Genomic DNA, 13,189 nt, shown 5'->3' on the forward strand with positions numbered 1-13,189 from the left:
TTTGTTCAAGACAGGTATGAGTAAAAGCAATGCCACGAATTTGACTTCTGAGAAATATAACTTTCTGTTAAAAAAATTTTTTTAATTTGTTTTATTAGTTTATTTATTTATCCTTATTTGTTTTTCGGCGGAAAAGGGTTTCCATAGAAACAACTGTAATGACGGAGAAATGGGGGAAAAAAGAAAAAGGAACGACTGTTTTCACAGTGTCGGCGGAATGTTTTAGTAGACGGACCACGGACAAATAGCTAGTTAGCGGCCGTTGGAAACAAAACCGGATTCGACTCCAAGCAAGTTCTCATGTTACCCAGTGAAACCTTGTTACCCGCAGATTTGACTGTGTACTGATTCCATCCAGAGGTTGAGACTTTCGTTGTGAAGATGGGAGTACCGAAATTTTACCGATGGATTTCGGAACGCTATCCTTGTCTCAGTGAAGTTGTCAAGGAACATCAGGTAGGAAACCAGTGGTGAATATTGTTAGCTTCAAGAGCCTCTGTTGCTGATAGCAGCAGCGTTAGCTTAGCTAGCTCTTGGCTACCAGCGAGCTAAGTATAGGGTTCGCGGGCCGTGGAATTTTTATTCCAAGTAAATGAGCTTCCCAATGTTTTTGCTTGGCGACGGGACAGAGCTCTAGTCAACCACTTTTAACTCCATTATTTAATTACACAATTCATAGTTACACTTAGCGTCATTCACCACAAACTCGCTTTCTATTCTGCTGTCGTCTACGTGTAAAGGTGCACAGTTCAAAGTAAATGAAAGTGAACATGATACCACCGTTCAGTCCAGCTCTTTGTTGGGCTAGAACATTCTGAACAACAATAAACTCCGCACAGGCAGCTTAGCTAACCAACTTTACGCCAACAGGAGATGTATATGATACAAGAATAAAGGGCTGCAGCTAACGTTAGTTGCCTGCTAGTTTACAGCCACCTTACTTTCAAATGTAAATGAAGTTGTTTGAAACGCAGTAATTCTGCGCTCGGCTTTCAGCTACGTTAGTTGATACCAAGGGGGAATTAGTTAACCATACATTACGTTATTTAAGCTACTTTAGCGGCACTGGAATTTACTTTAGTGACCTAGTTCCCTGTGTAGCAGGGCAGATAGCATTTCGGTGCTCGAGCAGCAGTTACATCAGCTGGACGTTGCTCGTTGTCACTCTCATTGCGTAAGCCAGCTTTGATAAGTGTATTCAGACGGCAAAAATGACATTTTAAGCTCACAGCTTTGTATTGGATAACAATGGATATAGGAAATATTTCTCTGATACTTATGGCCATTACACAGTAACAGTTTCTAAAACACAAATGACATTTTGCCCCTCTGTTACTTAAGCTAGATGTCTGTTTTTTTAGGGTCTTAATCTGCATCAGGCTGGAGGAGACCACTAGAATGCTTTTGGTGTCTTAACACAGATGATTTGACCCTTGAACTCATGGCTCCCAAAATATGTCATGTAAAGGATACCCTCTTGCAGACGCACCCACCGATTTGTTTGTTGCTGAGTGATTTATTCGAGGCAGTCAAGTAAAAAATATTTCACAAATTGGTCAGGGTAGAGGAATACATTTTATTTATTTTTTACTTTTTCTCCCTTCAGATTCCCGAATTTGACAACCTCTATCTGGACATGAACGGGATTATCCACCAGTGTTCCCACCCAAACGACGAGGATGTCCACTTTCGCATTTCTGAGGAGAAGATCTGTGCGGACATCTTCCATTACCTGGAGGTGCTCTTCAGGATCATCAAGCCTCGCAAGGTCTTCTTCATGGCGGTGGACGGCGTGGCACCGAGGGCGAAGATGAACCAGCAGAGAGGACGGAGATTCAGGTAGAGGTGGATTTAGTTCTCGCCTGTTTGTGTGTAGGGCGATACCCAGATTGGGTCAACTCGGGTCATCTGACCTTGCTCCATGACCTTGTTCCAGACCTGAATTTAGTGTTGTTATATATGGCTTTTGTTTTGAAGTGGAGAACACAGGCTCAGCATAGGATTACTCACTATTACTATTACATTATTTTGGGATGATTTTTTACCACATATTTCGATATCTAAACCTGCAACCAGCACCTGGAAATCCTCCTCCTCCTCCACTCAACTCAAAGACAGTTGAACATGATTGTTAAATTTAGGTTATTGTAGTAGCCTCTCTTTTCTTGCAATGATCAAATTAAGAATTGGATTTTTTATGAGCATGTCTGTGACACGATGTTGACTTTCAAGTGTAAATAATAGCTCAATCTCCCTGTAAGAATTCCATTTGCAAATGTATTTTGTATAATATCTGCTATAATTCTGAGATGTTTTTGGTAGAGCCTAATAAGGCAGAATGAGCCCCAAACGGAACTGAAATTGCAACATTTGCTTTGGTAAAGACTAAAGAATCCAAACTACAGGCTGTGAGACTGTGAGTTTGACCTGCTCTGTTTTATATCTGCGTGTTTGTGGGTGGGTGTCTGTGTTTCTAGGTCTGCCAAAGAAGCAGAGGACAAGATAAAGAAAGCTCTGGATAAAGGAGAGGTGCTTCCCACGGAGGCTCGCTTCGACTCCAACTGTATCACTCCTGGTAGGAACCGCTCTGGAGCTTTACACAACATGAATATCACACATAGGGAAATTGGTTTTTCCAACCGTCTACATGAACAGGAAAACGCTTACAAAATCTTCTAAAGTGATCGTGTTGAATTTCTAAATACATTTGTAATCACTAGTGTTTGACAATTGTGAAAGGGTTTCTTCTCGACTATTCTCACCGTCCATCTGACCGCAGTAAACTTCAAATTTCTGTTTAACTTGCTTTGCAGTTTCATTAGTCTCCGGGTGCTCTTATACTTAACATGTTCTGTGTGGTTAGTACAAACTCCACCCTCTACTTAGTGGTTGAAAAGGTATGAACTTTGATTAGTCAGTCCATAGTATGTTCAGCTGGTATTCTATTGATCCAATTCCAATAGTACTTACCCTACACTAACCTTCTACTTCTATTGTGATGTTTTAAGAACAGCTTTGCTTAAGCAACACACCTTTTCATTTTGCAGCTTGTTATAGACTGCGTTGCTTTGCTCTTGACACTGAAACAGGAACACATTCCAATTAAGATCTGCACAGATTTTAATGCTAAGCTCCTGGTTTCTTTTACCTATGACTGCTGATCTCTTCTATACTTATTCCACCATTGCTCAGAGGGATCTTTGTCTCTTTCTGCCCTTTCAGTTGTAAGTCTGGTTAACCAGTGTACGGCATTTTGTTCCCCTTTGGTAAAAAACAAACCCTTCATTCAAAATAACCTCTATTTGTTAAGAGGACTTTCTTGCACTGAAAAGCATGAATGAAATATATATTTTCTACAACATCCTTTCTTAACCATGGTACTGACTGTGTGTAAGTAAGAGGAGATGCACAGCTTGTAATTTTCTTTGCCGATTCCATTTTTAAAAACTTTGTCCTGCCCATTCTGTTTTTGCAGATTCCGATTTATTTCCTTTCAAGGAACTTTCATTCCGCACAAACAACCATGTTTGTAACTTTTCTTTCATGAACATTTTGAATTAAATTGTATGTCCAAATATAAAACATTGACTATTTAATAACTTGTATTTTCTCTCACTCTCTCTAAATAAAAGTAAAATAAAATCCAAAATGAATTGCGCCACATCAAAAAATCCAGATATATGTGATTCAGCTGTCAACCGGAGGTTTTCTTTTAAATCACACATCCTTCTTCCAGGCACTGACTTCATGGCTCGACTCCAGGATCAGCTCAAGTATTTTGTCCACAACAAGCTCTCCACGGACAAACTGTGGCAGAACGTCAAAGTCTACCTGTCTGGTCATGAGGTGCGTTTACAGCCGATCAGTTAAGGTGATTCTGTTACAGCTTCCGATATCTCTCGTACTAAGTTTGCATCTCTCTTCCTTACAGACTCCAGGGGAGGGAGAACACAAGATCATGGAGTTCATTCGTTCCGAGAACACCAAGCCGGGTCATGACCCAAACACCCGACACTGCCTATATGGCCTGGATGCTGACCTGGTAGGGTTTTGTTTGCCTTTTAGATGAAGGTGTGCATCATTGCTCAAACCCTCATATGGATGCTGACGCCGTCTCCCTCTCTGTGTCCTAGATCATGTTGGGTTTGACCAGCCACGAGCCAAATTTCTCCCTGCTCAGAGAAGAGGTCCGCTTCGGAGGAAAGAAAAACCAGAAAAGGTTCTCTTCCGTCTAATTTTTTGAATTGTTTTAATTCATGTGGTTTTTCCAGTTTTATTCACGTGACTATTTTGTTGTGCTATCAATTTCATTTCTTTCTCTGGACCCTCTTCTCTTTTAGGATAACGGCTCCAGAGGAGACTACTTTTCACTTGCTTCACTTGTCTCTGATGAGGGAGTACATTGACTATGAGTTCTCTGAGCTCAGGGTGAGAGAGACGCACACACACACATTTACACTATAAGTATTATCATGATTTTTTTTTTCCATATCTGAAAGGTTTTAATAGAAGTTTGTGTGTCTTTAATATATTCCACATTACGGTATTATATCAACTCCGTATTCTGATAATGTTTATGGGTGTTTTTTACAGAATCAGATCGGTTCTGATTATGATTTGGAGCGAATAATAGACGACTGGATCCTAATGGGCTTCCTAGTGGGGAACGATTTCATCCCTCACCTCCCCCACCTTCATATCAGCCACGATGCCCTGCCGTTGCTGTACAAGACCTACATCAGGGCTCTGCCCACAATGGGGGGTGAGAGACGCACATCATACCATCCTACTTATTTTAAATGAAAGTTAATATGTTGAGTGTAAATATCCACAAGCATGTGAAAGACGTTTATCATGATCTTTGTGTTTATAATTTAGAAGTGAGTAGTTTCAAGTGTTAATGCTGGTTAAATCGTTTGTACACGTACGTGGTAATATATATAATGTGTATTGTACACATAAAGAAACCCAAACTGAATCCTGTTTTTCTGCCTTAGGTTATCTGAATGAGAACGGCCACCTAAACCTGAGAAACTTTGAGAAATACATTGAGAAGCTGGCTGAGGTGAGGCGACACTGTACACTGATTCACTTCTTGTTATGATTAGTAGACAAGTAGGTCATTTTACAGTTTGAAATTAATTATTTTTAACTTTAGCTTCACAGAAGAATTAATATTCATTTAATTTGGCTCTGCATGATCCTGAATAATGTCTTTACTAAGTGAGGTCAACAATATAAAAAGACACATGATAAACATTATTATATTAGAAAGCTGTAAAATACTAACAACCCAGAATGTTGGCCGATGTTGCATAGACAACCCGATTTGGGATCCAATCTGGATTGTCTTTTCCTCATAGCCAACAACTATATATGGCTATAATTCTACTGTAATAATTGCTGCTGTTATTATAAGTAGTCTTATTATATGAATCATTTATGTCATATACATTGAATGTGTTGTATCTCTGTTATGCTGCTCATTCTGTACACATGACATCTATTGCATTCTGTCCATCCTGGGAGAAGGATCCCTCCTCTGTCGTTCTCCCATAGGTTTCTTCCTTTTTTCTCCCTGTTAAAGGTTTTTTTAGGGGAGTTTTTCCTGTGCCGATGTGAGGGAAGGACAGAGGATGTCGCATGTGCACAGATTGTAAAGCCCTCTGAGGCAAATTTGTAATTTGTGATTCTGGGCTATACAAAATAAACTGAATTGAATTGAATTGAACTAGCGACCAACTTAGCAACTTATTCAGACCACCGGGGTGAGAAATATTCAACATATATTGCAATTTTATTTCATTCATAATGTGCTTAAAGTAATTGCAGCCCACAGCTCTTCCTCACTGCAACGCACAGAATCGCTAAGTTTTATGCAAACAAATGCCCGGTGATGTCGCAAATATGCAAATGACAGGATGAAGTCTTAGCGACTTTTTGGGCTAGCTCTTGCTACTTTTTTGTTGGGAAAAGAGTTGGCAACACGGCCACTGCATTTTGTTTTCCACAGCTTTGGACCGTTAATGGAGTTTTCATTTCCCGGGAGATCGTACTCGGTTGCAGACAGAATTGCATAATGAACTAGAAGCTTATAGGGAACCTAAATCCAGATGGTGTCATTATTATATCATTGAGCATTTACTTCATATTGATAAGTTAATGCAAAAAGTTGTCTCATACAACTTAGAGAATTGTTGCATTTAGTTTGAGAAGTTCAGTCTGCAGAGATGTTTGTCACAAAGTTAGTGTGAAATTGAATACATTTTCTTAATGAACTGTACATTATATATTGGAGCAACCACTACGAATGATTGTTTTATATCTGTTCCTTCTTTTCTGCTCCCCCTCTTTTCTCCAGTTTGACCGGGAACATTTCAGTGAGATCTTTGTGGACCTGAAATGGTTTGAGAGCAAAGTTGGAAACAAGTATCTGAACGAGGCGGCCGGACTGGCAGCAGAAAAGGAAGCAGCCAGCAGAGAAAGCAACAAGAACAAGGTCTGCTGTTATGTCAAAATGTTTCTACATCGATGTATATACTCACACAGGGATGCAGCAACAGAAATGAAAACCCCCAACATTCATTCATTGTTGTCATGTGCAGTTTCAGTCACGTATCCTTGTAAGTAACTACTTGTGTGTGTAGGATTCTACCTCGTCAGAAAGATTGATTGGAGAAGGAAAAGGAGGAGTAGGCGACGATGAGGAAGAGGAGGATGATATGTTTGAAACAGAGTTCAGACAGTACAAGCGCACCTACTATATGACCAAGATGGGCGTGGATGTGGTGTCTGAGTGAGTGTATAGACAAACACACATACAGAGTCACTACAGGAGGCAGGGCTCCCTGATGTCAAAGATTATCACATCTAGGACTCGCTGTTTAGAGGCAAACACTAAAGTTCATAGGAATTTACAGGAAAAGTCTCATCCTCACATCACAAGTGGAGGTACCTGCAATGTCCAAAAGTAACGCACACAAAGTGTCAACCACCACACTGACCCAAAATATGTAATACATTTGGTTGTGGTGGTCTCTACAGAGTGTATCCGAGTAAGCCAGTCCCATTTATTTAGCACAATAATATTAAATATTCAGAAGCCCTGAGAGGGAAGTAAGAAAAAAGTCTTATCTACAATAGTTTTACTCCTGTGTTTATAGGACAGGTGAAAAAGTTTTTTTCCAGGGTAACCTTTCAAAGTTCCTTACATGTTTTTAAGGTTTTTGTAGTTACTTTCTTTTTTTTCATGTTAGTAGAATGTGAAAGTAGTGTTTGTTGTTGTAATACTCATTTTGGCCACTAGAGGCTGTAATGTGCCACTACCCCATGTTCTAAATAGGGCCACTACCCCATGTTCCTCCAGGTGACTTCTAATTGACATAACTTGCTAACACACAATATATGTAACTTGTGATCAGAGTGCATGGATAAATCAAGACACCTGTTCTTACAGATAAAAAAAAAAAAAATTACACAAATAATCGTGGCAAAACTTTTTTCACCAGTTTTTTTTTCCCGTCATAAACACAGAAGAGAAATTTGACTTAGACTTTCTCACTTCCCTCTCTGGTCTTCAGTGTATACCTTGGTAGAGTCATATTGTTAGATTAAGATTTCAGTTTTTAATGTTAAAATAAGTAACGGCAGGTACTTCAGTTCAGAAAAAGAGTATGAGAAATGAATGGACATGTAAGGTCAAACATATTTGTCGAACAGTATGTACCTTTTTAGAATATTCATGCCCATACTTCAACTTGTAACTAGCATGTGACCCTAAAATAGTCTCTCATTTGCAGTGATTTTCTAGCCAAGCAGGCCAAGTGCTACGTGGAGGGTATCCAGTGGATCCTCCACTACTATTACCACGGGGTTCAGTCCTGGAGCTGGTGAGAACGACATTCTTCACACGTCACTTTTTTATAAAAAAAATGATATTCGCTATGAGTCATTCGTACCTTGCCCGAGTACCAATGCCACCCCAATCACCGCTCAGAAATCTCAGAATAGGGGTTATGCTTGCGTCATCATCTATGGGACCGTGATGTGAAAGCAGCCTTCCCCTCTACTCTTTGTTTCTTCTCATTCCAGGGGTTAGGGTAAATTCAGATAATGTATTGAACGCTCTTGAGAACAGAGGGACTATCAGATAACTATTAATGCTGAGTAATAGGCTGCTCTAGCATTACGGAGTGCCTTCTTATATATTTTAAGACTGTCTCGCCAGACTAATGTCCAGAATGAACAGCTTCATCCACATTGGTGGAATGCCATATCCTTTCAAGTTTTCGCGATATTTGCTTTAAATTGCGGGTTTGAGAATTATAACATGGAGCAAACCTCCTTTCTTTTATTAGCTTCTTTTTTAGAGGAGCTATAGAGTCTAGTGTCATTCGCAGTGAAGCATGCAGCACTATCAACAAGATGGTCAATCTGAGATGGACTAAAGCTAGCGTAGGAGTCCTCTGTTATATTGAGCAATGGTACTGAATAAAACCCTGAAGAAATCGCTTCTTTAAATTTAGCTACAGCATTATCAGATAGACATCTAGTGTAGAAACTTTTGCCTAATGGCGTACACTCTGGTAGAAAAAATTCAAAGGTTATTAGATAATGGTCCGATAAAAGAGAGTTCTGTTGAGAGACAATTACATTTTCTATTTCAATACCATAAACCAGAACAAGGTCGAGGGTATGGTTAAAACAGTGAGTCGGTTTATGTACACACTGACAGAAGCCAATAGAATCTAATAATGAACTAAACGCAGTACTAAGGCTATCATTATACACATCCACATGAATATTAAAATCCCCTACAATAATAACTTTATCTGTCTTAAGGACTAAACTAGATAAAAACTCTGAGAATTCAGATAGGAATTCAGAATACGCACCTGGTGCACGATACACTATAACAAATAAAATTGACTTTAATGCTTTCCCGCTCGGGTTTGAAAGACTAAGAACAAGGCTTTCAAATGAGTTGTAATTTAATTTAGGTTCAGGGTTTATTAATAGGCTTGAGTCAAAGATAGCTGCTACTCCACCTCCTCGGCCTGTTCCTCGAGGAATATGAGTATTAATATAACTTGGAGGAGTTGATTCATTAAGGCTAACGTACTCTTCATGACACAGCCAGGTTTCAGTAAGACAAAATAAATCAATATGATTATCTGATATTAAATCATTTACAAGTACACCCTTAGATGACAGAGATCTAATATTTAAGAGTCCACATTTAACTGTCCTGTTTTGATGCACTGTTGCATTGGTTGCCTTAACTTTTATTAAGTTATTTTGTATAACTCCTCTTCTGTTGACTTTAAATAATTGAAGTGGCCGTGGGGCAGACACAGTCTCTATAGGGTTTTGGGTGGGTAACTGGGTGGGTACAGAAATGTTTATAAGTTTCTGTACAGCAAGCCCAGCTTTAGTGAAAGCTACAGTCCTTAAGTCAGAAAAATAAAATGCTATGAGTCATTTCAGCCCTCAATTATGGAAATGAATGTGTAACCCCATTAATTTAAAGTTGAGGACATTAGTTAGATGTTTTCCCCCTTTGCTCGCTTTCCTTCCATCTGCTCTCTTTAGTTTGTTCTGTATTTAAATACCGTGTGCATGTTTCTCCAGGTACTACCCCTACCACTATGCCCCCTTCCTGTCCGATATCAGGAACATATCAGGGTTAAAGTTGACCTTTGACCTTGAGAAACCCTTCATGCCCTTCCAGCAGCTGTTGGCAGTCCTGCCTGCTGCCAGCATGGAGCTGCTGCCTGAGAGTTACAGGGTATTTATGACTTAATTTGTGGATTCCACTTGATACAAGTATCGTTAAATGGAGCAAATATTAAAGTTTATGATAATTAATTGGTTTTTTTTATGTCACAGCACCTGATGAACAGTGAAAACTCACCTATCATTGAGTACTACCCTGTTGACTTCAAAACGGACCTCAATGGGAAGCAGCAGGAATGGGAGGCTGTGGTTCTTATTCCATTCATAGATGAGGTACACACGCACACACGGAGGAAATATCCTGACACAGTAATGGTAAAAAGGTATACTCATGTATGTATGTATGTGTGTGTGGTGTGTTTATTTAACAGAGGTGCCTACTAGCAGCCATGGAGCCCTTTAACGACAAGATGACAAAAGAAGAGAAGGCCAGGAATCGTCACACAGAGTGTGCAGTCTACTCGTACGACCAGGAAAAAGACTTTGCATACGCCTCCAACCTGCCTCAGCTGTTCCCCGACATCGTCCACTGCCACGTCAGGTACACACACGCACACGCACACACACACACGCACACACACACACACACACACACACACACACACACACACACACACGCACACGCACACGCACACACACACACCTGCTCTGTGGTTCAAAGCTAAAACATGACCAATGAGATTTTAGCGGGAGGAACCCAGCTACTGTAAAAGCACTGGGGCATTAATTTTCGCTGCATTCAGGAAGTAGCTATATTTGCGCGTGCTTTCACACATAAACACAACCAAGAAAAAACCAATTCAGCCAGTAAACCCAGTTAGTGCACATGCAGCCTGATGTACACTGTGGGTTGACTGTATCGTTTGTGTGTTACAGGAAAATAGACATCCCTATGGACGCCTGGCACGTACTGCTGGACCACGTCAGCAGACGCTTCGACCGCTCATCTCTGTACTTCTGTGGCTTCCCCACACTGCAACACATCAAACACAAGGTTTGTTTGCGTGTCTGTATGATTATACGGGGTCTAATGGAGTTCCCTCAATAGTTTTTATTTATTGTAGACTACTTGGTAGAAAAAAAAAAAAAAGAAAGTCGTCTTTATTTCTCTCTCCTTTCCTGTCTTTGTTTCCTTGTCACTGTCTTTTTTCCATGGGCTCCATCACTTCTAGTTCTTCAAGAAGAAGAGTGGAGTGGTTGTGTTCCAGCAGAGCAGCAGAGGGGAGAACATGATGCTGGATATCCTCCCCAGCCAAGAAGGAGAGCCGGTGAGCTTTTGTTTCATTTACAGATCTTTTTTCGCAGATGGGATGCTTCAAAAAACAATCCTTATCAGAGGAACTGGGATACGATGGCGACCGATGGCTGAGCAGCTGCCACCGGTCCGCTCCTATCATAATTGCTCATAGCGTTTTGAATTGTTTTTCAATGTAGAGTACATCTGAGATACTTCTCCACTCCACTTTCTCCCCACAAATTCCAAAAACCTTAAACACATTATTCCTCTTATCCTTTCTGGTGAAAGGGTAAGAAAATATGGTCTGAACCAACAAAAAGTTATCTCTCAAGATATCTCGCACAACACTGTCAGCTCTTTGTCCACGATAGACAGGCAGACAGGGAGGAAAAATAAATCATTCCACTGTTACTTTAACTTACTTACCAGTTTGGCATTCTCTCTTAGAAATATTCCGGCCATGTAACTATCCATTCTTGAAATGAAATTGGACAATTAAGGATCCTCCTTACTCCGGGAGTATACATGGACATCACTGGTTTGTAAGAGTGGCATTTAACATTACATTACAGTCATTTAGCAGACGCTTTTATCCAAAGCGACTTACAATAAGTGTATTCAACATAGGTATTCAAGAGAACTACTAGTCACCAGAAGCGATAAGTGCCTCTCCTTTCTTAAACAAGCATCCAAGAGCATAAACCAGAGCAAAAGTACAGTGCAGAAACAAACTAATACGAATACAATAAGTGCAACAACTAATACGAATACAATAAGTGCAACAACTAAACAATAACTAATACGAATACAATAAGTGCTACAACTAATACGAATACAATAAGTGCAACAACTAATACAAATACAATAAGTGCTATGAACCGATACGAATACAATTAGTGCAACAAACTAATACGAATGCAATAAGTGCTACGAGGAAGGCTCAGGGTAGTACATAATGCTAGTGTTGTTTTTTATGGAAAAATAATTTCCTCTCTGTCTCTTCAGGTGTGTGATGATGTTGCTGGACAAGTACTGGGGAAGTCGGTGTTCGTCAACTGGCCGCATCTAGAGGAAGCTCGCATCATCGCAGTGTCAGATGGAGACGTCAAGTAAGAATTACATTTTTTACAATCTGGAGAGAGTCTACACATGTATCAATTATCAATGTAGGAAGTATTTGCCATATCTTTTGGTAGAGTCCCTGTGATTTTATGAAAAGCATTTTTTTTTTTTCTGTCAATAACTGAAATGAAAAGAGTATGTTGATGGAAAAAGACGCAACCCCAGGATAACGCTGAAAAAGAGATCCTCTTAGTCACTGCCACCAGGTGGAGCCAAATTCTACGCAAAGTGTCTTTAAATTATCAGCCGGCAAAAAACATAAATACGCTACAATGACCAAATTTAGAGCGCATGTCTGTTTGCCATGTTTGGCTTAAGCTAGCATTGACTTGTGTCTTTGTGTCTGTGTAAAGCATGAGTGAGCTTAGTGAGATATTTTGCCCCGTGCAGGTTCTGTCTTGAGGAACCACCTGGTGTCCAAAGAGTGTACGACAGGCCCTCCACTCCTCCCCCCACCAGAGTCATCCGTCTGTCTGACAAGGAGCAGAAGGACTGGGTGAAGGACGTGCAGGGAGTCACTGAACAGTAAGTCTCTATGGAAACAGCTGTTTTTAAAACATTTTTCTACGTAATATTAATTAGAAAACACATCACGGCCGTCAAAGTGGCTAAAATACCTTTTTTAAAGTCATTGTAACATTGTACACTAGAAGGTTTAAGTTAAACCCAACAACAACATCATCTTTCTATCGAAATCATAAGACCTCTTTTTTCCTAAAATTAAGATAAAGCATGACCTCTTTGGTCTTATTTCACGTGTGTATGATTCCTTTCTTTAAAGTGATTTTTCTTGCTCCCAGTTTCGTGAAGAGGAAAGGCATCATGGTGAATGAAACATCGGTGGTTTTGTACGGCCAGTTGCTGACGGGAAGGAAATACATCCCCAAAGCCAACGGGGTGGTGGAACTTGAGAAACAGTGGTCCAAGCAGGTCCTCCCTTTCGCCTACCAGACTGTGGTTAAGGTACACGCACACACATGCATACAAGAAATAAATACACAGATAAAAGTCATTGAAGCCTGTGACTAATTAAGCCCCATGAATGCAGTATGTTTACAACAGAAAAAACACCTGGATAAGGGTGTGGTCTCATTC

At 40.1% G+C, this 13,189-nt stretch overlaps 1 protein-coding gene across 1 annotated transcript in view; it reads left to right on the top strand.

Annotated features, from left to right (window-relative positions):
• The first annotated feature begins 301 nt into the window (after positions 1 to 301).
• The window catches only part of xrn1 (5'-3' exoribonuclease 1), a 29,017-nt gene continuing 16,129 nt past the window's right edge, over positions 302 to 13,189 (top strand). The window contains 20 exon segments of the mRNA XM_054602626.1: positions 302 to 456; positions 1,607 to 1,839; positions 2,478 to 2,575; positions 3,737 to 3,846; positions 3,932 to 4,042; positions 4,134 to 4,219; positions 4,341 to 4,428; positions 4,594 to 4,762; positions 4,998 to 5,065; positions 6,362 to 6,499; positions 6,648 to 6,796; positions 7,800 to 7,889; positions 9,631 to 9,787; positions 9,889 to 10,008; positions 10,107 to 10,276; positions 10,612 to 10,729; positions 10,908 to 11,003; positions 11,978 to 12,081; positions 12,485 to 12,619; positions 12,895 to 13,057. Of these exon segments, the coding sequence (XP_054458601.1) occupies positions 382 to 456; positions 1,607 to 1,839; positions 2,478 to 2,575; positions 3,737 to 3,846; positions 3,932 to 4,042; positions 4,134 to 4,219; positions 4,341 to 4,428; positions 4,594 to 4,762; positions 4,998 to 5,065; positions 6,362 to 6,499; positions 6,648 to 6,796; positions 7,800 to 7,889; positions 9,631 to 9,787; positions 9,889 to 10,008; positions 10,107 to 10,276; positions 10,612 to 10,729; positions 10,908 to 11,003; positions 11,978 to 12,081; positions 12,485 to 12,619; positions 12,895 to 13,057 (2,478 nt within the window). The 5' untranslated portion in view covers positions 302 to 381.

Source organism: Anoplopoma fimbria, chromosome 8 (assembly GCF_027596085.1).
Source record: "Anoplopoma fimbria isolate UVic2021 breed Golden Eagle Sablefish chromosome 8, Afim_UVic_2022, whole genome shotgun sequence".
NCBI lineage: Eukaryota > Metazoa > Chordata > Actinopteri > Perciformes > Anoplopomatidae > Anoplopoma > Anoplopoma fimbria.